The following is a 24,564-nucleotide window of genomic DNA, read 5'->3' as shown; positions in this document are numbered from 1 at the left end:
GTGCAGGGCTTGAACACACAACCTCAGGGTGTGGAGGCTGTAGCTCTAACCACTAGGCCATTCCTATCAGATGGGTTGTCTTATTAATAATAATAATAACTTTATTCTTCTATACCGCCACAATCTTGCGACTTCTAGGCGGTTTACAATCAAGAGAGCTGGACATTCAGCGAGTTACAATATACAGATAGTCAGAGGAAATACAGAGTGCAGAAACATTTAGGAAGCAGAATTATAGATATACAATTTGCTGAGCGAGAGTATAAGGTAGGACTGCCCAAGTCCGGTCCTCGAGATCCACTGGCAGGCCAGGCCCCCAGGACATCCACAATGAACCTTCCTGAGAGAGATCTGCATACCAAGAAGGCAGTGCAGGCAAATCTCTCTCATGCATTTTCACCGTAGACATCCTGAAAACCTGGCCCGCCAGTAGATCTCGAGGACCGGACCTGGGCAGCCCTGGTATAAGGTATAAAGATTGGAAGAAATTTCCAAGTGGGCCTGTTAGGAGAAGGCCATGCAATTCAAAAAGTACAGTGAAAATTACAATAATAACAATTTATATATGTCACAGAACCAAGAGTTCTATGTGCAATTCTGAAAGTACAGCGAAAATTACGATATGATAATAATAACAATTTGTATATATCACAGAACCAAGAGTTCTATGCGGACTTAAGGGGGGAGAGAGGAAAAGGGTAAGAGGTCGGGAGGACCGTTATTGAGGGGAGAATTAGTATGGACAAGTTGATTTAGAAGTCGCAGAATCGCATCTGTGTGGCTCATTCATACCTGCTGATTAGTTGGTCCAATTTGCATGACACTATGTTAGGATAAATATTTGAGGAGGGCTCTGTATCATTAAATAAAGGCCAGATCTGTTGAAAAGCTTTGCTATTTTCGCAACACTGGGCTTCAACATTTCAGGAGGCCCTTAAGTTTGAAATGTGATACTGTGAGTTGTCTTTTGTATTCTAAATAATAATAATAGTTTATACACCGCAGGACCGTGAAGTTCTATGAGGTTTACAATGATTAAAAGATGCTACAGATTGAGCAGAATTAACAAAGTTTACAGCTCTAGAGATCAGTTGTTGTGAACTAAGTTACCTAAATACTTCAGGAACAGATATGTTTTTAGGTGTTTCCTAAATTCCCCATAAGTAGTAGGCATAAGCAGTTGTTCCAGATCTATGCCCCATAATGCTGCTTGATGTGAGAAAAGATGTTGATGATGTCTTTTAAATTTACATCCTCTAATGTGTAGTTTAGTAGAAATTAATGAGGTCTGACCCTGTGGTAACTCTCTGCACAGTCATGTGATATGCTCCCTGTGTTGGGTCTTCTGGGGAGATGTGGAAGCATGATATAGCCCCCATTTGGGAGGGGGCAGTGGTCAGTGCTTAAAGATGACATCTACTGGCCTAATTTGGACCCATAATTGTAAAGTTTTGGAAGGAATCCTGATGCTTGGCTCCCAGCTGAGGACTCCTCACAATGACCAGATTAGGTATATTTATGGAGGGAGGATATAAAATTGAGGAAAAATCAACACGTGGATGTGAACAAAAGCTCTGGACCGACGCCATCCTTTTTATATCTTTTTGAAGGTAAGGTCTCTAGAATTGTACACAATATTCTAAATGAGGTCTCGCCAAAGTCTTTTGCAGAGGCATCAATACCTCCTTTTTCCTACTGGCCATACCTCTCCCTATGCAACCTAGCATCTTTCTAGCTTTCGCAGTCACCTTTTCAAACTGGCCATCTTAAGATCATCGCATACAATCACACCCAGGTCTCTGGCATCAGTGCAGCCTGAACCTCATGCAATTTTATTTCTTCCCTATTCCTCATCTTTGTTGGACCCCGTGCTTTCTGCCTTACTTAAATCCTTCCTTAGGACTCTGATTCTCTCTTGCGCTTAGTAAATGGTAGCCTAAGTGAAGGACACTTCCCCTTTTGCTGGAAACAGGTTATTATTCGACCTTTTACTGGAAATGTTCAGCTTGATACTGTGAATCCTTCTAAATACTGCTTTATTTCTAAGTTGCCTTTTATTTCCAAGGTAAGAGTAAGCAATTCTGCTGCAATTAAAATCTCATCTTTCCAAGACTAGTTCTCTTCTTCCCAACATCACAGTACCGAATCGTGTCTTTTGTCTTTACTAGGAGAAGTCAAATGTCAACTCGGTGCTGGGAAATACACTATACTTATTTCCCATAGCCTATTTGTGGTGTTCAATGTACTGAATCGACGACTCCTATCAAGGCTGTCTGACCTTGGGATGTACTGTCATGGTTCAGCTCCCTTCATTCCGGTCATTCCTTTTAGGGTTAAAACTGTTGTCACACTTTCTGCTTCTTATCCTCTAACTGCAAACATATTGCAGGGTCCTGTCCCGGCATCTGTTTTATTTAATGTATTCCTCAGTCCTTTTGCCATCTTTATCCAATCTGTTGGTCTTAGTCCATTTATTTTTGCCAGCAATATATATGTACAGTGATTTGGGATTCACATAAGCATCTTACCACTCTGAATGATAGCCTTGTTAAGGTGGTTACTTGGTTGACTGCCTACCACATGATCCTTAACTATAACAAATTGAGGCTTTGTGGCTAATTGGTAGTTTCACTCCTGAAATCTCTCTCCAGTTCTAGGATATTCCATTACACTGACTCACACACTTGGAATTCTTGCAGTTAAACTGAACTGCAAACTCTTGATTATCACATTGCTTCTATCATTAGGACCTGCTTTTTCACTCTTCACCAAACTTGAAACCATTTGTGCCCTGTTATCTAAAGATGCCATCCTTACCATTCTACAAGCTCCTCTCATTAGCAGACAGGATTACTGTAATTCCATAAGGACAAGTAGGATAGTAGCAGGGTTGAACCTATAAGCTCACATGTGGATGACATCTGAAAGAGCCTTGCTTGGGAACAGCTCTCTAGCTTCTTTACACAGATCTTTTCATTAGAGAATGACATGGGGAAAAAATTTGTCCCCATCTCCACCCTGTCCCCACAAACCATCTGATCCCATCTGCACAAGCCTCAAATAGTTTTTACACTGTACAATTGTCATTTTATAAATCAAAGTTCTGGATTCTGACCTAGAGGAAGAGATCTTCAGCTGGCAGGGCTTTGTTTATAAATGTTTATCAACACAACTAATATACTACTTTATCCTAAAGCAAAAAAAAAGAAAAGAAATATAATTTATTTTCTACCTTTGTCTGGTTTCTGCTTTCCTCATCTTCTCATCATTCTATTATTTCCCTCTACTGTCTGCCTTCTCTCTGCCTCTTTCATATGGTATCTGCTCTATTACTGTGCCTCTTCCTTCCATCTCTCCCTCCCCCCAATTGGTTTGGCACCCATCTTCTTCACTCTGCTCCCCCCCCTATAGTCTGGCATCTCTGTCTTCTTCCCTTCCAGCTTTCCTTCCCTCCCCCTGGTGGTTTTTAGCATCTCTTGCCTCCTTTTGTCCCCTCAGATCTGGTATGTCTCCCCAATCCAGCATGTGCCCTTTTTTTCTTTATCCCCTCCTTCCTCTCTCTCTCCCCTCCCCACTTTCCTTCAGCATCTTCTCCCCTCTCTCTCCTACCCATTTCCCTTCAGCATCTGTTCCTTTTTCCCCTCCCCCTCACTCTCCACTTCCCTTCAGCGCCCTTTGTGCAGTCCGGGCATCTCCCTCCCTTCCCCTCATCTTCGCTGGCGATTTTTCATTTTTCTGTCTGAGTGGCCTGAGCATTTTCTCAAGTCATGTGCGACTGCACTGAAACTTCTCAGACGCAACTTCCAGTTTCCGGTTGTGTCAGAGGAGTAGTTTCAGGCAGCTGCTCCCAACTTGTTTAAAGGCTTGTGCCGCTCGGAGACTGAAAAATTAAAATCACCAGCACAGGGGAGGGGAGGGAGATGCCAGGACTGGAGCGATCGAGAGGAAGGAGGGAGGGGGCTGCTGGACCGCGCAATCACGAGGGGTAATAAGTATTATCCCAGGACAAGCAGGCAGCCTATTCTCACATATGGGTGACGTCATCCACGGAGCCCGGATGCGGACAGCCTTACAAGCAGACTTGCTTGTAGAAACCCTAGAAGTTTCGCGATTGCCTTCCCTCCCAGCGTAGGGCGCGTCTCCTCAGTTCTCAGTTTTCCACGGAGCCGAGAAGTCTGTCTTTGATGCTCTGCGCTGAACTTAGTTTGACTTCGTGCCTTCTCTCACCAGGCTCATGTTTTATTTCTTTATTATCGTGTCACTGTGCTATTTCTTTCTTTTGTGTATAAAAAAAAAGACAATCCTTCGTGGGTTGTTTTTTGTTTTGGTTTTTTTTGTCGAGTGTCGGCAGGGCCTGCCATGCGCCCTCAGCCTGCGGGCTTCAATTTCACTGCAGCTATTTTTCCTTCTATGTCCCGGCCAGTCACGGGCTTCAAGCAGTGTAGCCAGTGCCAGTGTGTGATCTCCCTCACTGACCCACATCGGTGGTGCCTTCAGTGTTTGGGGCCTGACCATTACCCGGAGTCGTGCGTTAGCTGTGCTACCCTTCAACCTTGAGCCCTTAAACACCATCAAATTCAAGTGGGGAAGATTTTTGGAATGGAATCCCCCACCTCGGTCTCGACCTCTGCTTCTGACTTGGTCAAACTTTCCACCTTGACTTCCGCTTCGACTCTCATCAAGCCTTCCTCATGTGGAAAGTCCTTGTCTTCATTGACATCAGCGGAGTCTACTCCTGGGCTTCCCTCAGGTCAGATACCTCAGCAGACACTTCCAGCGGTAGTTCTTAAGCTGCCCAAGAAGCATCCCTCCAAGGCGAAGCATACGTCTTCCTCTTCGTCCTCTGAGCCTTTAGCCTGAGCAAGTGTTCCAGTTAAAGACTCGGATACACAATTGCAGGCTACCATCCAGACCGTTTTAGAGCAGGAGTTTGGTAAATTACTTGCCAAACATTTTCATGTCTCGACTTTGCCTCCTGCAGTTCAGCCTGGGCACTCAGCAGTCTCACAAGGAGTTGGGTCCTTGCCTGTGCCTCGAGCTGAATCTACATACTCTATGCAAGGAGTCGAATCTTTGCGAGTGTCAGGTCTGGATTCTTCACACTCCATACAAGGAGCCAAATCTTTGGGAGTGCTTCGAGATACCTCGATCCAAACAACTGAGTCTTCTATGGTGTCTTGTCTTCGCTCTACAGCTTCCAGCCCTTCATTCTCACATAAGGTATTGCTCTTTTCGAGGCACAGGGTGAAGTCTTGATCTCGAGCATGACCTGCTTCCAGGCATCACTTCCATCGCTGGTCGAGGCACTCATCGAGGCACAGGTCCTCTTCAAGACATGAGCCTCGCTCATCCAGGCATACCAGCTCTTCGAGACCTCCAACTCCTCAATCGAGGACATCGTTAGCAAAACCTGCGGGTTCTGCTTCTCTCAGTGACTCGTCCATGCCTGCTTATTCGCTTTGATATCAATACTCCAGAGAGGCTTCACCTTCGTTCTGTACTTGAGGTGTCTCGAGGTCATCGAGTCCCTTTCGAGGCCATCCTCTGGCAGATCAATTATCCTTTTCCTCCTTCCTCCGTTAGATGGCTGAGGACCTCAATCTCAAATTGGACTCTGGTTCTAAGTACTCTAAGGAGTATTTAGAAGAAATGGGTTTGCCTCGACCTCCTGCGGAGTCTCTCAAACTCCTTCTCAACAGGCTTCTTTCCCAGACTTTCAAACGGAACCTGGAAACTCCTTATTCCATTCCTGCTGTTCCAGGCAAGCTGGAATCGAGGTATAAAACTGTACATTGCAAGGGCTTCAAGAACACTCAACTTTCTCATCAGTCCCTTCTTGTGGAATCCTTCCAGGGTTTATGCTACCGTTCCTCCTGGAAGAGAAGGCAGGACCATGAATAAGTTTGGCCATCGCCTATATCAAAATTCTATGATGGCATCCAGAGTTTTGAATTATAATTTCATCTTTACTACCTATGTCAAATATTTTATTGACATACTGCCTGGTTTTGCTAAAGATCTTTCTCAGTACAGGCATTTGGAGTTCCAGCAAGTCATTGCTTCACTGGCCCAACTCAGGTTACACCTTCTCCAATCATCTTATGATGCCTTTGAGGTTTCCTTGAGGGTCACTGCTTTCTCAATAGCAATACATAGGTTTGCCTGGCTTCGCACTATTGACATGGACCCCAACATTCAGGATTGTCTGGCCAATATCCCTTGTGAGGGAAATGACCTCTTTGATGAATCCATTGCGGCAGCTACTAAGAAGTTGTCTGAGAATGAGAAATCGTTTGCTTCCATAGTCGGACCAAAACCTAAGCCAGCTCCTTCCAAGCCTTCTCGACCTCTTCCATACTATCAGCAGCGTTATCCTCCGAGAGCAGCTCCTTACAATCGAGCACCTCCTAAGAAACCACAAAAACAGCAGCAGAAGCAACAGAAACCTCAGCCTTCTGCTGCACCCAAGGCTTCTCAGCCTTTTTGACTGTTTCAAATAGAGCATAACCTCCATCGTTCTGCCTCTGTCTTCTCCCCTTCCCATAGGAGGTCATCTCCATTTTTTATTTTTTTATTTTTTTACCATCGATGGGAGACCATTACATCAGACCTCTGGGTGCTGTCAATTTTCAGGGAAGGATATGCTCTTCATTTCACTCAGATTCCACCAGAGCTTCCTCCAAGAGAGTGTCTTTCCAATCCATCCCAGACCACCTTTCTTCTTCAGGAAACTCAAGTTCTGCTTCCTCTCCGTGCCATCGAGGAGGTTCCTTTGGAACAGCAGAGCAGGGGGGTTTATGCCAGTTTCTTCCTTGTTCCGAAGAAGACAGGCGATCTGCGGCCTATATTGGATCTCAGGACCCTCAACAAATTTTTAGTCAAAGAAAAATTTTGCATGTTGTCCCTGGCATCCTTATATCCCCTTCTAGATCAGAACAATTGGTTATGTTCTCTAGATCTCAAAGAGGCTTACACTCACATTCCCATTCAGTACCTCATATTTTGGGTGGGGAATCTGCATTTCCAGTACAGAGTGCTGTCCTTCGGTCTTGCATCATCTCCAAAAGTGTTCACTAAATGCCTAGTTGTAGTTGCAGCAGCTCTGCAGAACCATGGTCTTCAGGTGTTCCCGTACCTGAACGACTGGCTCATCAAAGATTCAACATCTCAAGGGGTTATTATAGCAACCCAATGGACTACCTGGTTCCTACAAAGTTTGGAGTTCGAAATCAACTTTCCCCAAATCCTAGCTCCAGCCCTCTGAGCATTCCTTCCTCAACAATGTCTGGATGTTCTTCTTCAGCTATGCAACAAAGTGTCTTCCCTCAATTCAGTTTTGGCAAGGCACATGATGGTTCTTTTGGGTCACATGGCCTCTGCAGTTCACGCGACTCCTTTTGCCAGACTTCACCTCAGGGTTCCTCAGTGGACCCTGGCATCTCAGTGGAATCAGGCTTTCGACCCTCTTTCTCGTCAAATCAAAATAACTCCCTTGTTCAAGCAATCTCTCCACTGGTGGATGCTCTCTTCCAATCTCTCCAGTGGCTTGCTGTTTCAAAAGCCCCCTCATCAGAAGGTCCTCACGACAGATTCTTCGACCTACGTTTGGGGGGGGGGCATATTGCGATGGTCTCCGTACTCAAGGCCTTTGGTTCAGCATGGATCGCATGTGTTACATCAATCTGTTGGAACTCGGAGCGATCTTCAAAGCTCTCAAGGCTTTTCAGCATCTTCTTCACGACACAGTAGTCCTCATTCGAACGGACAATCAAGTCGCTATGTACTATGTCAACAAGCAGGGAGGAACAGGATCTCTCCCTCTTTGCCAGGAAGCTCTGAAGCTTTGTACTTGGGCTATCTCTCACAACATCTTCCTGAAAGCTGTCTACATTCAAGGGAAGCAAAACTGCCTGGCGGACAAATTGAGTTGCCTTCTCTAACCTCACGAATGGATACTCAATTAATCGCCTCTTCATAACATCTTCTCTCAGTGGGGAGACTCCTCAGATAGACCTCTTTGCGTCTCCCCACAACAACAAATTGCCTCAGTTCTGCTCAAGGATATACTCTCCTCACCAACTAGAGGCAGATGCTTTTCTTCTGGAATGGACGGATAAGTTTCTGTATGCGTTCCCTCTATTCCCTCTTGTCAAAATCAAGAGCTAACATACCACCATGATTCTGATAGCAACTCGATGGCCCAGACAACCGTGGTTCTCCCTTCTACTTCAACTCAGCAGCAGGGAGCCATTCCTTCTACCAGTCTTTCCTCTCTGCTTACACAGAGTCAAAGATTTCTACTGCATCCTAACCTGCAGTCTCTACTTGGTACCTCTCAACCTGAATGCTACTTTACAGTTTTCCCAATCTGTTCAGGACATTTTAGAGGCTTCTAGGAAGCCTACCACTAGACAATGCTACAACCAGAAATGAACTAGATTTTTTGCTTGGTGCACCACTCATCACAAGGAGCCTCAATCTACCTCCTTGTCTTCCATCTTGGATTATCTGTTGCACTATCAGTGGTGTAGCAAGGGAAGGAGGTGCCTGGGGCAGTGGCGCACCCCCACTCCTTCCCCACCCCCATGCAACATTTGCATCCTCCCTCCCCCCTTACTTATTTAAATCCTCACAATTACAAGCAACTTCTCCGGCCTGTTGCTGGTGTTGACTTTCCCTCTGATGTCACTTCCTAGCCCTCTGACCAGGAAGTGATTTCAGAGGGGAGCCAGACCGGCATGAGCAGCAGGTCAAAGAAGTTGATCATGCTAGTGAAGATTTAAAGAGATACTGGGGATGGAAGGGAGGGCATGAGCCTGGTGTGGAGGGGGGCGGAGAGATGCTGGTACCCAGGGTGGTCCCCCTCCCCCCATACTGCACCACTGATTATATTTAGGTGTGCATGCTGATGATATAGAATAGGGCAGATCTGTGTGCCATTCATAATTACTACCAATTGAATGATTAGTTTTCATGCAGATCTGGGATCTTCATCCAAATTTGAGCAACCCATACAGAATCTGGGGATTTATATGCATTCCAAGTGACAGTTGGCTAGCGTAACTTAAGAAGCTGCTTGTCTGCATACAACCCTAAAAGGAGAAAATAACTTTTAGACAAAAAAAGTCTCTTTCACTAGTGTTCAGTGCCAGCTGGCTCTAGCGGAGAACGTTTCTTTAGGCATATCGGAAGGAACCTGTAGCAGTACAGCCAAAGGAAAAGTCTACAGTTAATGCAACTGACTGAGATCCGTTGGCATTATACATTCACAGAGGGTATTAACATTCTGGCTGTTTTGAGTTGGCCAAGTTGTGGTTCCTGTTGACGTAGATATATAGTATGTATTCTTGTTACAAGTGAGTGGAAATGTTCACAAATACAGACTAGCAGACTGGATTTGTCCATTTGACCTTTATCTACCATCATATTTCTATGTCTCTCTATAAACCATGCCAGAACTAATTTTCTGATACTTTTTGGTATTTCTGTAAGCTGTCGGCATTGTGCTTGCCCAGATGGAAGCTTTCTATATCGGAACTGGTCATTCTTGATGAAACTATAGAATTTCCTGCCTAACCTTATATGGAGTTAAAAATGAATAGCAGACTTTGCAGACTGGGATTTTATCGAGAGGAAATGACTCTCATTAACAGATATGATGTCTTTGTTTTATTTTTTTCAGTGCTGTAACATGCTTATAGAAATATGAAGGCAAAGTGTTTTTTACACAGAAAATTGTTTGATAATCTGTCTATTTAAATCGATGCAAATACAACTTTAAAAATGTGAATGTACACCACTGTTACGAATTCTCAAGAGGCAAAAAAAAAAAAGATGGCTTTAAGTAAGGGGTTTTCTTTTTCCCTTTCCATAGGTGAATATTATCCCCATCATAGCAAAGGCAGACACAATAGCCAAGAATGAACTGCATAAATTCAAAAGTAAAATCATGAGTGAGCTGGTCAGCAATGGTGTTCAGATATACCAGTTCCCCACAGATGAGGAAACCGTGGCAGAGATCAATGCTGCAATGAGTGTAAGTCTTAAATGCTTGAAGCAGGGTGTTTGGAGATTTCTTCAGAAATATCTAAGTGGGGGGGGGGGGCATTTAAGGGCTCTTGTTGGATTTGATATACCATCTTTCTGTAGTACAACCAAAGTAGTTTATGTTTTTATATTTAGGTATTTTCTCTGTCTCTAATAGGCTTACAATCTGTTTCATACCTGGGGCAGTAGAGGATTAAGTGACTTGCCCAGGGTCATAAAGGGCCGGTATAATATGTACTCGCTTAGTCTTCCAAAATTTGATGCCTCTCGCAATCCTGTTCATATTATGATACGTTCAAATTAGTATAAATAATCAGGAGTCAAGACCATAACAAGGTAACAGGCATTGAGGAAGCCATTGCCTACTCTGGGATCAGTAGCATGGAATGTTACTACTATTTGGGCTCCAGCCAAGTAGTTGTGACCTGGACTGGCCATTATTGAAAACAGAATACTGGGCTACATGGACCATTGGTCTGACACAGTATGCTTATTATGTTTTTATGTAAGGGGTGGGCAACAGGGAATTTCACAAGGTGCAAAACTCCTTTGAGATAGATAAAATGGCTGAAATATAAAGCTGGACCAGAAGCAAATTAAAGGCCAGACAAAAGTGCCAATTTCTTACCATCCAGTTTGAGGGAACAAAGGGAAAGACGTCTGGGGATTAGAAAGGGAGGTAGGGCTGTAAAGGTGCTTATTATTCCAGGCACTATTCATAGCACCAAGTGCTGTGGAATTTAGGAAGCTATGAATGTATTGCACATAGCAGGTATAGTATTGGAAGTGGCAAGAAAAAAGTTCATGTTTAGCTGAACTAACATGGCCATGACCATGTCCAGAAATGAGATTGTATTTTTCATGTGTGTGTAGCTCTAGTATTCTCTTGAGTTGATCTGTTATGATTGGGGGGGGGGGTGTTGGGTGCCATCGACTCAGGTTTGAGTCCTAGTGACTTGATGAGTTAAAGATCCAAAAAGAAGTTGGTCAAATGCTAGTCTAATGAGATCCTCCAGTGTCATCCCCATTGTAATTGTTAGTGTATCCAGCCAACTAGTTGCAAAGTTGCCCTCTTCGCCTAGTTCCTTCAATTTTCCCAAACATAATGTTTTCCAGTAATCTCATTCTAACAGTGTGACCAAAATAAGGCAGTCATGACTTCCTCATGTGGGCTTCGAGTGAAATATCTGGTCTGATCGCTTCCAAAATCAATTTGTTAGTTCTCCTGGCAGTCCATGGCATGCATAGAATCCTTCTCCAGCATCAGAGTTCAAATGAGCCAATCTTTTTTCCATGTTTCTGTAATGTCCAACTTTCACATCCGTAATTGACCATTGAGAAAATGACCAGTCTGATTTTCATTTTAACATTATTTTCTTTGCCTTTAAATACCTTCTCAAGAATCTTCATTATAGAGTAACCAATTGCTATTCTGTGGAGTATTTCTTCACTGCTAGTTGTTTCCTTGTTTACCAAAGAGCCCAAAAGATTAAGGCTCTTTACAATTTCTATTCTGTCGCCTTCGAGCTCATCATTTTCCAATCTTTGCTTTGTTTATATTCAATTCTAATCCCATGTTATGACTTTTGGCTTTAACTTTTCTCAGCAGATACAACATGATGTCTGTACTACTGGCAATGAGCATTGTGTCTTCTGCATAATGCAGGTTGTTTCTATTTCAACCACCTACTTTAAAACCAACGCTCTGTTCTTCCAAATTTGCTTTTCTGAAAATAGCTTTGTCGTAAAGATTAAACGAATAGGGTGACAAAATGCATCCTTGCCTTACACCACGTTTTATAGGGAGCCAATGAGTGTTGCCATATTCAGCTTCTTGATTTTCATAGAGGCTCTTTATCAACTGAATTGTATGTTTTAGTATTCTCATTCACACTAGAGTTCTCCATAGTTTATCATGATCCACACAGTCTAAAGCATTGCTAAAATCAATGAAGCAAAAGTATACAGGCTTTTGATATTCTTTACTCTTCTCCAATATCCATCTAACAATGGCAAATAATGTCTCTAGTTCCTCAACCTTTTCTGAAAGCAGCCTGAACTTCAGGTAGTTCTTGCTCAACATATGATTGTAACCTTCATTGTATTATTTTCAGCAATATTTTGCTGGCGTGCGAAAGTAATGCGATAATCCTATAGTTGTTACAATTTTTTGTATTGCCTTCCTTCCGTCTAGGTATAAAACGTGATCTCTAATCAGTTGGCCAAAGTTTTGCCTTCCAAATCTTTTAACAGTTGAGTGAGAGCCAAAATAGCACCTTCTGAGCCTTTAATTAATTCAATTGGAATATCGTCAATGCCAGGTGACTTTTGATAAAGCTTCAATTGCTACTTTAACCCCTTCTTTTAAAGTACAGTATCTGGTTCTTCTTCAGTGTCGGTGTCCATTTCAGTTTCCCACATTGCTTTCCTTGTATAAATTTTCCATATATTGTTTCCATCTCTTTTTAATATATTCTGGATCTTTCAGTATCATTCCATTGGCATCTTTAAGTACTCCCAGTCGAGATTACCTCAATCTCTTAACATCCTGATAAGCTAATCTGATTTTACCATTTACATGCTCGATTCAATCTTCTAACACAGTGTTCTTCAGCTGCCGGTCCACAATGCGATCAACGCGGGGTCTTCGAGCCAGCTCCCTGAGTGCTGCAGTACACAAAGCCATGGGAAAAGGCTCCTATGCGCAGCCTGCGCCTGAACTGGAAGCCTTCTCTCTGACGTTTCAGTGTCAGAGGGAAGGCTTCCAGATGAGGCGCGGGATGCTGCCCATAGCTTTGTGCAATGCAGCACTCAGGAAGCTGGCCCGAAGACGCCGTGTTGATCACACCATGGACCGGCCCGAAGATAACACCGGGGGACAGGCCAGAAGGCAAGGCTCAGCATGGAGGGAGAGAGCCAACAATGGTAGGGGGAATGCGTTTATTTTTTTTATTTAGTGATTAATTTACATCTGCTGTTTGTTCAGGAAGAAATGCATTTGTTTCTTTTCCTCTGGGGTTGTACTGTTTGCAGTCTTGCATCTTAGGGTTTGTTTGTAAATATTAGTACTTTTAGTTTTTGTCCTGCATTTGAATGGGGTTATTTGTTTTCTGGTAGGATTGAAATTTGAAATTTGAAAAGTATACAGTGTGCTTTGTGTATTTTAATTTTAACCATTATGTGTTGTTAATATGATTATATTGTGTGTGTATAAAAAATGAATGGAAAAAATGGTGTTACAATTAGTACTATTATGGGGGTGGAGTCTGTTCCTTATCTTGCTGAACTTGATGCTGATGACATAGTTAAATCGCAAGAGGATTATGAAAAATTGCAAGAGGATCTTGGGAAACTGGGCATCAACATGTCAGATGACCTTTAATTCAAGCAAGTACAAAGTGATGCCTGAGGGAAAGAGGACCCTCTGATACAGGGTTCCACATTAGGAGGAAATAGGTGTCTTCTTACTACTACTACTATTACTACTACTACTACTTTTTTTTTTTTTTTCTAAAGCTCTACCAGACACATGCAGCACTGTATATTAAACATGCAAGAAATGGTCCCTGCTCAAAAGAGCTTACAATCTAATTGTGATAGACAATAGAGGACAAAAGTGAATTTATACATGATACTTAGGGTGGGAATTACAAGGGACTTAAGATGTGGAGGGGGTAGGCTAGTAAGAGGGAATGACAACAGATATGGGTGCTTTACAAGTTGGCAGGGTAGGATTTAAACATAGCTTCAAAAAAGTATAGTGGCCAAACTGGGTCACCAGGAAATACCAAGCAGATCTCAGAATAGACCTATCTCTTGCAGTTAAATTGGACCCATAATCAGAACTTGTCATGAGTCCTAATTCACAAGTATCCAGGGGGTTTCCCCTATTTATATCTCCTTCCTCCTCCCCCCCCCAACACACACTCTATCGGTGTTTCTCAATGTCTTCAAGCCAAGTACCCCCTAAGTCTAACAAATATCAACCGAGTACCCCTGCCGAAGCTACTCCCCAGACCCCACCCCCATAATAATAGTACTAATTGTAATGCAATTTCTTCCATCCATTTTTCATATACACAATATAATCTTATTAATACATAATGGTAACCACAAAATTATGAAAACACAAAGCACACTGTACGCAGAGAAAATGTTAATATTTATATTTGGGGGGTTTTCAAAGAGGTCAAGGCAGATGACTTTAAAATATGCAATGTCACCTATGTAACAACTAAAGAAAAATAGACAAATATAGTGCAAAATATAGACAGCAGATATAAATTCTCAAAACTGAAATATTTCGATCACTAAATTGAAAATAAAATCATTTTTCCTACCTTTGTTGTCTGGTGATTTCATGACTCTCTGATTGTTCTTCCTTCTGACTGTGCATCAAATCTTTCTTTCTTTCTGCCTCCTGCATGCTTTCTCTCCTCCGTACCTCCTTCTCTTCCCCAACCAACATCTCTCTGTCCCTCCATGAGTCCAACTTTTCTTCCTTTCTCCTCCACCCCTTTTGGCAACATTTCTCCCGTTCTCATTCCCCAGATCATGTGCAGCATTTTTCACCACTGCCCACCAGCCCTATGCCCTTTTCTTCTTCTATCATCCCTTTCCAGCACTATGCCGCATCCCCTTTAATCTGTTCCTCTGTTCCCTCTCCACCACCATATCCAGCATTTCTGCCTCTCATCCTTCTCTTCCCTACCTCAATCCTCTCTCTCTATGCCCAACAAAGTTCCTCTTTCTTCCTTTCTCCTTGCGCACCCTCTCTTTCACTCTCACTTACACTCATGCACAATTCTCCTTTTCTATTCCCTCCCTTCTATGTCCTAAGTTAGCGCCCCCTTCCTCCCTCCCTTCTGTGTCCCAAAATTGTGCCCCTCCCATATCATAACGCACTCCTCCCCCCCTTTCTCCCTTCCTCCCAGATCATGTCCCCTTACTTGTTCGAGCTGTACTCGCTCCTTCTGCCTTCAGCGACACTTGTTTGGGGGATGCACAGGCAGCGGTTCACACACTGCACATGACTGACCCACAAGCCTTCCCTTTGACGTCAGAGAGGTGTCTGAATCAGCTATGTGCAGCATGTGAACCACTGTCTGCACGTCCCTCCAATAAGTGCCGCTGAAGGAGGTAACTGAGGAACCACACACACACCCCGCCCTGCTGACCCAGAAGGCTTTCCTCTGATGGGCAGGAAGGAAGGATCCCTGGTGGCATCTTTGAGTGGGCAAGCAGTATCCTCGGCGGCGGCCAATGCTGCTTACGCCCAACAAGCGGCTCGTGTACCCCCAAGGATACACATACCGTGTGTTAAAAAACACTGCTCTACGTAGTCTGGTCATTGCAATGACAGACCTGGTCCGTGACTCCCTTTCTCAGCATACCCAGTTATTTCCAGAAGGGGAAGAGCCAAGGAATTAATATACTTTTCACCAAAGCCACCAGGCTGGGATGGCCTAACCTGGGAGCTTCTTGAATTATGGCAAATCGATTCTTTTTCCTCAAAGAAACTGGAGGATACATTGAAACACTTGGCTCAGTGTGCAGTGGTAGCTAAGAAAGCAAGAATGTCAGGAACTATCAGGAAAGGAATGGAAAACAAAGAAGAGAATGTCCTTGTATTGCTCCTTTGTATGGCCATACCTCAAATACTGTGTTCAATTCTAGTCTCCACATCTCAAAGATATAATGGAATTAGAAAAGGTACAGAGAAGAGTGATAAAAATTATCAAAGGGATGTGATGACTTCCCTATATGGGAAAGGCTAAAACAACTAGGGTTCTTCAGTCTGGAGAAGAGACAGCTCAGGGAAGATATGATAAAGGTCTATAAAATACTGAGTGAAATGGAATGGGTAGATGTGAATCACTTGTTTGTTCTTTCCAAAAATACTAGGACTAGGGGGCATGCGATAAAGCTACTAAATAGTAGATTTAAAACAAACCAGAGAAAATATTTCTTCACATAGTGTAATTAAACTCTGGAATTTGTTGCTGGAGATTATGATGAAAAAAGTTTGGCTAATTTTCTAAAAGAAAAGTCTATAAGCTGTTAAGATGGAATTGGTGAAATCATCTGCTTATTCGTAGGATAAGCAGCATTAAATCTGTTTTACTCTCTTGGATCTTGTCAAATACTTGTGACCTGGGTTGTCCACTGTTGGAAACAGGATTATGGGCTTAATGGAACTTTGGTCTGTCCCAGTGTGGCAACTCTTATGTTCTTAAGTGAATAAAGAAGAAAGAGGCCTTGATGGTAAATACTGTAGTTGATTGCAGTGGTTTAGTAAAAGGGGGGGGCAAGGGGGTGGTCTGCCCCAGACACAATCTTGGTGGGGTTGCCAGCACCCCTCCTCCTCTCCCCCGCTTCTTCCCAATCCTCTCCCCGCTATGTGTGTGCCTTCACTTCCCCTCCCCCCACTGTTCCTCTAGCTCTTTGCCAGTGCAACTCCAACCTGCTGCTCGCGCCAGAGTTGGCTCTCCCTCTGATGTCACTTCCGGGTCCCGTACCTTGGAAGTGATGTCAGAGGGAGAGCCACCACTGGCAAATGCTGCTCATGCTGAGGAAGTTAAAGTGAAAAGAAGGGGGAAGAGAAGGGGGGTGCATGCACAGCAAGAGGGGCAGGGAAGGAGCATGAGGGTTGAGAAGAAGGCAGGGGAGGAGTGCCTCTCACCCTCGCTGCGCCACTGACTGACGGGCAACGTTCCAGAATGTAAGGTAACCCATTAGAGGCAGTGCAGCTTGCGCATGTAATCTCGTGAAATTCGGCACCTCTCCTAGCAGTGACTGCTTGATGGAAGATGGCAGTTGTGTCCGGTGCTGGAGGAGGTGAGAGCTGAAGGTAGTTGTGGATGCGACCATCAGACACTTAAGGCACAAGTTTTCCAGGCACAAGCAGATATTGATTCTCCTCTCTACAAAAAAGCCTAGAGGACTACACCAAAATCTCATCTCTTGCAGTTGATACTTTAGAATCTAAATCACAGTTTTGCATGACGTAAAACTCGTTATAGTTTATAAATCTTTCCTTAATTGCTTCTGATAATTTCAGCTGTACACAGCTGAAAGCAGTGCAACATGCAGAAAGTGAAAAACTATCTAAACTTTACTTTCTGCAAGTTGCACTGCTTTCAGCTGTGTACAGCTGAAATTATCAGAAGCAATTAAGGAAAGATTTATAAACTATAACGAGTTTTAACTCATGCAAAGTTGTCATTTCTTTAATAAGACATTAACTATTTTTTCTGTGGCCCTTCACGTACCTACAAATCCAAAATGTGGTCCTGCATAGGGTTTGAGTTTGAGACCGCTGGTATAGGATAAATGCAAACAGAAGTAGCTTCTGTTCAAACTGCTCCACTCACGCTATGGCAGCCTCCTGGAGCTCCTATTAATTTTTGGGGATTGAGCAGAGTTGATGAAAGGTGTGGATACAGCAGAGTAAAACAGTAATGGAGACATGCATTGCTGCTGCTCAGGCATGCATTTGCTTTCCAGACTGCAAAAGCCATCAAAGGAAAACGTAATAATGTGAATTGCTCTGGGAACACAGAGGTTGAAAATATTTGTTCTTATACTGTTGCTGGATAGGTTGTCCTAGGAGGATTTAAAGTAACCATACAAACATCCCTCCAAAAAAAAGATCAAAGCTAGGCAAGGCAAACACTCCTTGAAAGAGTTCCCTTGAGGTTATTTTGGGAGGTGTTTTCTGTGGGAGGGGAATGAGTTCTTTACAACACATTTGCCTGTAAAGGAGAGAGCCTCTGAGAACTGACCAACCGCTAAAGAGAGGAGCTGTGTGTTTCTTTACCTTTGTTCGGAAAGGTTATAGATAGGGTGCACATTTGCTCCTTGGATATAAGCCTAAAACCCTGTCGCCTTTTGAACTGAACATAAGAACATAAGCAATGCCTCCGCTGGGTCAGACCTGAGGTCCATCGTGCCCAGCAGTCCGCTCACGCGGCGGCCCAACAGGTCCAGGACCTGTGCAGTAATTCTCTATTTATACCCTTCTATCCCCTTTTCCAGGAGAAAACTGTCCAATCCTTTCTTAAACCCCAGTACCGTACTCTGCCCTATTACGTCCTCTGGAAGCGCATTCCAGGTGTCCACCACACGTTGGGTAAAGAAGAACTTCCTAGAATTTGTTTTGAATCTGTCCCCTTTCAACTTTTCTGAATGCCCTCTTGTTTTTTTATTTTCTGAAAGTTTGAAGAATCTGTCCCTCTCTACTCTCTCTATGCCCTTCATGATCTTGTAAGTCTCTATCATATCCCCTCTAAGTCTCCTCTTCTCCAGGGAAAAGAGACCCAGTTTCTCCAATCTCTCCGCGTATGAAAGGTTTTTCATCCCTTTTATCAGATGCGTCGCTCTCCTCTGAACCCTCTCGAGTAACGCCATATCCTTCTTAAGGTATGGCGACCAATATTGGACAAGTGATGGCGGTTCTTGCATGACTGCACTTTATTATTGATTTGGTGCTTCAGGGGCCTTTTCTAGCACTGAAGATGAACAGAAGCAATGTAGGTAGAGGCCTAGGGCGCCATGTTCTGAAAGCACCTGAAAATTTGGAGCTCCTACTTCTCCTCCACCAGCTGTTGCTTTTGCCATCTGATTTGGGGAGAGTGGTCCTCTGCCAATGGCCAAGGTGCTCTTACATCTATCATTGAGCCTTTGTGAGGTTCACAGCAGTAGTTTTTAAAGAGGACAGGAGAAAATGGGAGCTGAAGCCTTGTAGTTTAAGATCTACTACAGTACTGCTACTTTTTATTTCTATAGTGCTGCAAGATACTCACAGTGCTGTACATTACCTTAACCATGTAAGAGACCATCCTTGCTAAACACAACTTACAATCTAATCTAGTGGTGTCAAACCCACGGCCTAGGGGCCACATGCGGCCCACCAGGTGCTGTTTTGAGGCCCTCGGGTATATTTATCATAATCACAAAAGTAAAATAAAACAGTTTCTTGATCATACGTCTCTTTAGCTATAAATGACAATATTATTAAGACTTAGCCAAAAGGAAAGATTTATAAACTATAAAGAGTTCTACCTCAAGCAAAATTGTCATTTCTTTAATAAGACGTTAACTATTTTTTTCTGAGGCCCTCCAAGTACCCACAAATCCAAATGTGGCCCTGCAAAGGGTTTGAGTTTGAGACCACTGATCTAATCAGACAGACAAACACGACAATTGGGATAGGGAATTACAAAGGGAGTGACAAAACATACATGGCTACTTTATAAGTGGGTCAGAGTTAGGAGTTTCAGACAGCCTCGAAAAAGTGGGAGTTTAGTCTGGATTTGAACACTGTCGGAGATGGAGTTTGACATACCAACTTAGGTAGTTTGTTCCAGGCATACAGTGCAGCAAAATAGAAGGAATGGAGTCTGGAACTGGCAGTAGAAGAGAAGGGTACAGTTAAGAAAGTCTTACCCAATGAACGTAGTTCCCAGGGAGGAGTGTAGGGAGAGATACTGAGGAGCTGCAGAGTGAATGCACTTGTAAGTCAATAAGAGGAGTTTGAACTAGAAAATGACACAGGGAAAAAATTAGTCCCTGTCCCCGTGACCACCATCCCTGTCCCCGCCCCATCCCCGCGAGTACTGTTCTCGCCCCGTCCCCATGACTACTGTCCCTGCAGCACCCATGTAAGCCTCAGTACTGCAATATTTGGCTTATTCCCTCCTTACAAATCAAAGTTCTGGCTGTTGAACTAGAGAAAGAGATGTTCAGCTGGTGGCAGGGCTTTGTTTATAAATTTTTATCAACACAACCAATATACTACTTTATCCTAAAGCAAAAAAAAAATTTTCTACCTTTGTTGTCTGGTTTCTACTTTCCTCATCTTCTCTCTGCATCTTCCATTTGCTCTGTTACTGTGCCTTTCATTTCGCCCCCCCCCCCCCCAATTGGTTTGGCACCCATATACTTCCTTCCGCTCCCCCATAGTCTGGGATCTCTGTCTTCTTCCTTTCCAGCGTCTTCTCCCTACTCTCTGTTTCCCATTTCCCTTCAGCATCTGTTCCTCTCCACCCCCTTCAGTGTCTATTCCATTCCTTTCCACCACCACCCTTCCCTCTCACCACTCCCTTCAGTGTCTGTTCCTTTCTACCGCCCTTCAGCACCCCTCACGCAGTCCAACCATCTCCCTCCCTCCCTCTTACCTTTGTGGCGCGTTACAATGTAATTTATGCAAGCCACCGAAGCCTGTGAGCTCGGTCCCCGTTCCGTCCCCACAAGCCATCTGATCCCATCTGCACAAACTATCTTGCTTCTGTGTTCCTATTTTCCCCATTTCTAATATCTCCCCTATGTATCTGGCATTGCCCCCTCCCCCGTATCCATATACCATCCCCATGTATGTCCCCTTTATGTCTCTGTCGCAATGCCCCCATTCACATACCGGTAATTTCCCCTCTGTTTCTGTTACCTTCCTGTGTCCAGATATCCCCTCTTCCTCTTCCACACCAATGTGTCTCTTCTCTACAGCCCCATCTAGCTTCTTTCCCTTCAGACTGTGAGCCCGCTAGAGTTAGAGGAAGTACCTGAATATAATATGTAAACCACTTTGGTTGTACCACAGAAAGGCAGTATATCCAATGCATGACTGTTACACATAACCTATCGCATTAAATTTTCTGAAGTGTTTAGAATTTGGATGAAATGCATTTCAGCCTTTCCTGAAGACACAGTTGCTATAAATGTATGATGGGGACAGGAGGATGGTAGGTACAGCACACTAAACTCTTTCCAGAAGACACCAACTCCCTAATTCTATGTATAGCTCTCAAACTTGTATGCATGCAATTTAAATGCTTAATGGGACAATTAGTACCGATAATTGGACATTAATAATCAATTATCATTGCTAATTGGCAACAATTAGAATGTATGCATGTATTTTGCTAGGTTCAAGATATGTGCACAAACTCTTACATGCAGATCTAAAAAGGGGGGACATGACAATGGGAGGGATATGGGTGGGCCATAGACATTGCAAGAATTTGCATGCACTGTTACACAGTACTCCTGATCTGTGTCTAATTTAGGTGCAAGGATTTACACCAGGATTCAGTTGGTGTAAATCCTTGTGTCTAAGGGAATGGGACTTGTATACTGCTTTTTTGTGGTTATACATTCAAAGTAGTTTACATATATACAGGTACTTATTTTGTACCTGGGGTAATGAAGGATTAAGTGATTTGTACAAGCAGCAGCACTTAGACAGATCCTGGCGTTAAGTGCTTTTTTATAAACACATTCTTTTTTGTGGCACTGTTTTTTTTGGCGTCATTTTATAGAATTTGGTCCCAAAAACCCTCGCTATGCCTAGCCCTGTACTATTCACATAAGAACATAAGAACATAAGCAGTGCCACTGCTGGGTCAGACCACAGGTCCATCCCGCCCAGCAGTCCGCTCCCGCGGCGGCCCAACAGGTCACGACCTGTCTGAATCACCCCTTGGTTTCAGTACCCTACGATCCCTTTGTCCCTCAGGACATGCTACCAGATTTCCAATTTCTGTAGCCAGAATGTACTGTATGTATGTGTGTGTGTGTGTATGTATGTGTGTATATCTCTCTATATATATATTACTGTAGGATATCCTACGGGTAGTTTTAACTTTAAGCATGGACATAATATGTAAATTATACAGCATCACATGTTTAGTTGGTATGTAAGTGAACGTAGCCCACAAATCCTGAGCTCTGCCTTTCTTAACAATCATTTTACTATGAAGTTAATTATGTGGGGATTGAGATTTTTCCTTCCTTTATGGCTTCCCCACATCCCAGTCACGGGCTTCCACTCACCTTTCTAATCTATCTGAATAACATCTACAGGAGTGTAAAACTGAAGTAAAAGTCCAGCACTTATGAGGAGATGAAAGGAATTACAGTTTCCTGATCTTCTATTTTTTCCCTCTGTAGGTTCACCTCCCATTCGCTGTTGTTGGCAGCACAGAGGAAGTGAAGATCGGCAATAAGATGGCTAAGGCCAGGCAGTACCCATGGGGTGTCGTACAAGGTACAGATCTGCAGTGCTGTACTGTGTAGACAGAATTCCCTTTGCCTTATCTATTATATGTATAATCTTTCATTTGGAGTGAGAGCAGGGTCGGGAGACTTTATACCTTGCCCTGTGTGATGCATCTGGATTGTACTATCAAGTAATAAGAACCCAAGACAGAAAGAATAAAGGACAGTATTCAAAAATCAAATAGAATTATTTCTTGTACCACAGAAAAGTCTGCAGTAAGGAAATAAATAGAAATAAGCTTATAATAATTTTATTTATAATAATAATTTTATTTCTTATATACCGCTATACCCTAAGTTCGAAGCGGTTTACAGTGAAAGTCGTGTCTAGAGAGAGTACAGTGTTACCAGTAGGATACAGGATAATACAAAGTGAGCAGGTACTGGGTGATTACAATAAGGTAATAACAAGAAAGCAGTTACAGGATGTTTACAATAAGATACAGGGTAATGGGTGTTTACAATAAGGTACAAGATATTAACAAGAGAACAGTTACAGGAAGTTTACAAAGATACAGGTGAAAAATGCATGTCAGCACATCATTATATCAATTTTTATGGTCCTCAGTATATAGAGCTCAACATATATTTTTGTTTGGTGAGTTGAAAGCTTGGAAACCTATGAGGGTATATTAAGTGTAATATATACCTGGACCTAATTATATAAAGTGCTGTAAATGAAGTCAACACAACGTGAACCCAATCAAAATTAGACTTTGCTCTGTGATATAAGGCAAAAATAATCAAAAAAGGAGATCCTGTCTTTTCTGTGGTACAAGAAAGAATTCTAGATTGTATTAGGCAGGGCTTATCTGCCATAAAAGGAGTCTCCCTCATATGATAGTAAATATTCAGAGCGCCCAACTTTCAAAGAGGCCCTTTTATTAAAGGATATATTTAGCCTCCGTGTGCAGTTAACACACCAAAAATGGTTTATCACAAAACATGTTAGTGTTTTGCAGTAATTTGCCTTTTAGTGTGTGCTTATTGCACGTGTTTTGTACTTTTTTCAGTTGGGGGCATGCCTTGAGCTGGGAATGAGCGACAGTGTTATTTAGCGAGTGCATTCTGGTCAGTGTGTTCTAACTGGATGACACCGACATAAAAAGGGAGCACTTAGCACCGCCGAAATAGGAGGCCGTAAGTGGTCTCGCATTCAATTTTTTCCAAGTCCCACATACTAATGGAAAAATTACCACAAGACTTAAAAATAAATAAATAAATTATAAAGCCCTAAATATTGTCTCAGCAAATCTGGGCTTAACACATGGGAAAGTCTTGTGTTAAAACACATCAAGCTTAGACCTTAATACGTGCCTTAACTTGAGACCTTTGGGAGCCAGATTAAAAATAACCTCATAGGAGTGTAAGGCTAGCTTCACCAATCAGCTTAATGTTAGAGACTCCCTTGAAGGTTCCTCAGGCACTGGGTTTTTTTGGGGGGGACCATGACATTCTAATCTTCCTACTCTCCGAGATAGGCATTAGTTCTACAGTCCTTGACTGGTTCTCGAACTTCTTACGTTCTCGCTCTTACACCGTCACCAAACATGGTTCCTCTTCCTCCCCATGGAAACCGATTTGTGGAGTCCCACAAGGCTCCCCCCTTTCTCCCATCCTCTTCAACATTTATATGTCCTCCCTGAATCTTCTCCACCTATCCCCCCTAGAAACACTCTACACTTACGCCGACGATATCCTGGTCCTCATCGAGACCGACGCGAACCTCACCAATCTCGCAGCTAACATTTCTTCTTGCATAACCAAACTTCAATCCTGGGCTCACACTGTACAAATGAAATTGAACGAGTCCAAAACTAAACTACTTTGGCTCGGCCCTAAACTTGATCAATTACCCACTTCCATCCCACTGCCCACAGGCTCCGCTCTACAGCTGGAATTCTCTAGCAAAGTTCTGGGCATCACCATAGATTCATCATTATCCTTCAACGACCACCTCAACTCCCTGATAAAAAAATGCTTTTGCAGCCTTCACATGCTGAGGAAAGTGAGATCCTGCTTCCACCAAAAACACTTTGCCGTCCTCGTACAATCCATTATCCTCTCCAGATTGGATTATTGCAATTCCATTTACCTAAGCTTAACAAAGAAAAGCCTCCACAGACTCCAACTAATCCAGAACACCGCGGCCAAACTTATCTTCTCAAAAAGTAAATTTGACCATGTCACACCGCTCCTATCCAAACTCCACTGGCTTCCCGTTATTTCCAGGGTCTACTTTAAATGTGCCTGTCTAACCTTCAAGATCCTCCACGGTATCCTTCCTCCTTTTATCCTTCATCCTGGAATTCCTCAAATCCAACCTCCACTAGATCCACTCAAAAATTAAAACTATCCTACCCCTCCTTAAAAGGCATCTCCCTTGTTGGTAAACTTGGCTCTTCCCTCCCTTTCAGAATCACTCAGCTCTGGAACAGTCTCCCTTCCCCTCTCCGCAATTTG

The 24,564-nt window shown here is 43.2% G+C and overlaps 1 protein-coding gene across 12 annotated transcripts in view; it reads left to right on the top strand.

Annotated features, from left to right (window-relative positions):
- The window catches only part of SEPTIN11 (septin 11), a 211,221-nt gene that overhangs the window by 124,498 nt on the left and 62,159 nt on the right, over positions 1 to 24,564 (top strand). For all 12 annotated transcript variants that reach the window (XR_004536452.1, XR_004536451.1, XR_004536449.1 and 9 more), the window contains exons 5-6: positions 9,875 to 10,036; positions 21,994 to 22,090. Coding sequence is in view for 9 of the 12 variants with exons in the window: in XM_033914310.1 (XP_033770201.1) it covers positions 9,875 to 10,036; positions 21,994 to 22,090 (259 nt within the window). In the remaining 3 variants the exon portion in view is untranslated. The remainder of the gene's footprint in view (positions 1 to 9,874; positions 10,037 to 21,993; positions 22,091 to 24,564) is intronic.

This window comes from Geotrypetes seraphini, chromosome 1, assembly GCF_902459505.1.
Source record: "Geotrypetes seraphini chromosome 1, aGeoSer1.1, whole genome shotgun sequence".
Classification (NCBI taxonomy): Eukaryota; Metazoa; Chordata; class Amphibia; order Gymnophiona; family Dermophiidae; genus Geotrypetes; species Geotrypetes seraphini.
The sequence above is the reverse complement of the archived record's forward strand: the minus strand, read 5'-3'. Positions and strand labels throughout refer to the sequence as shown.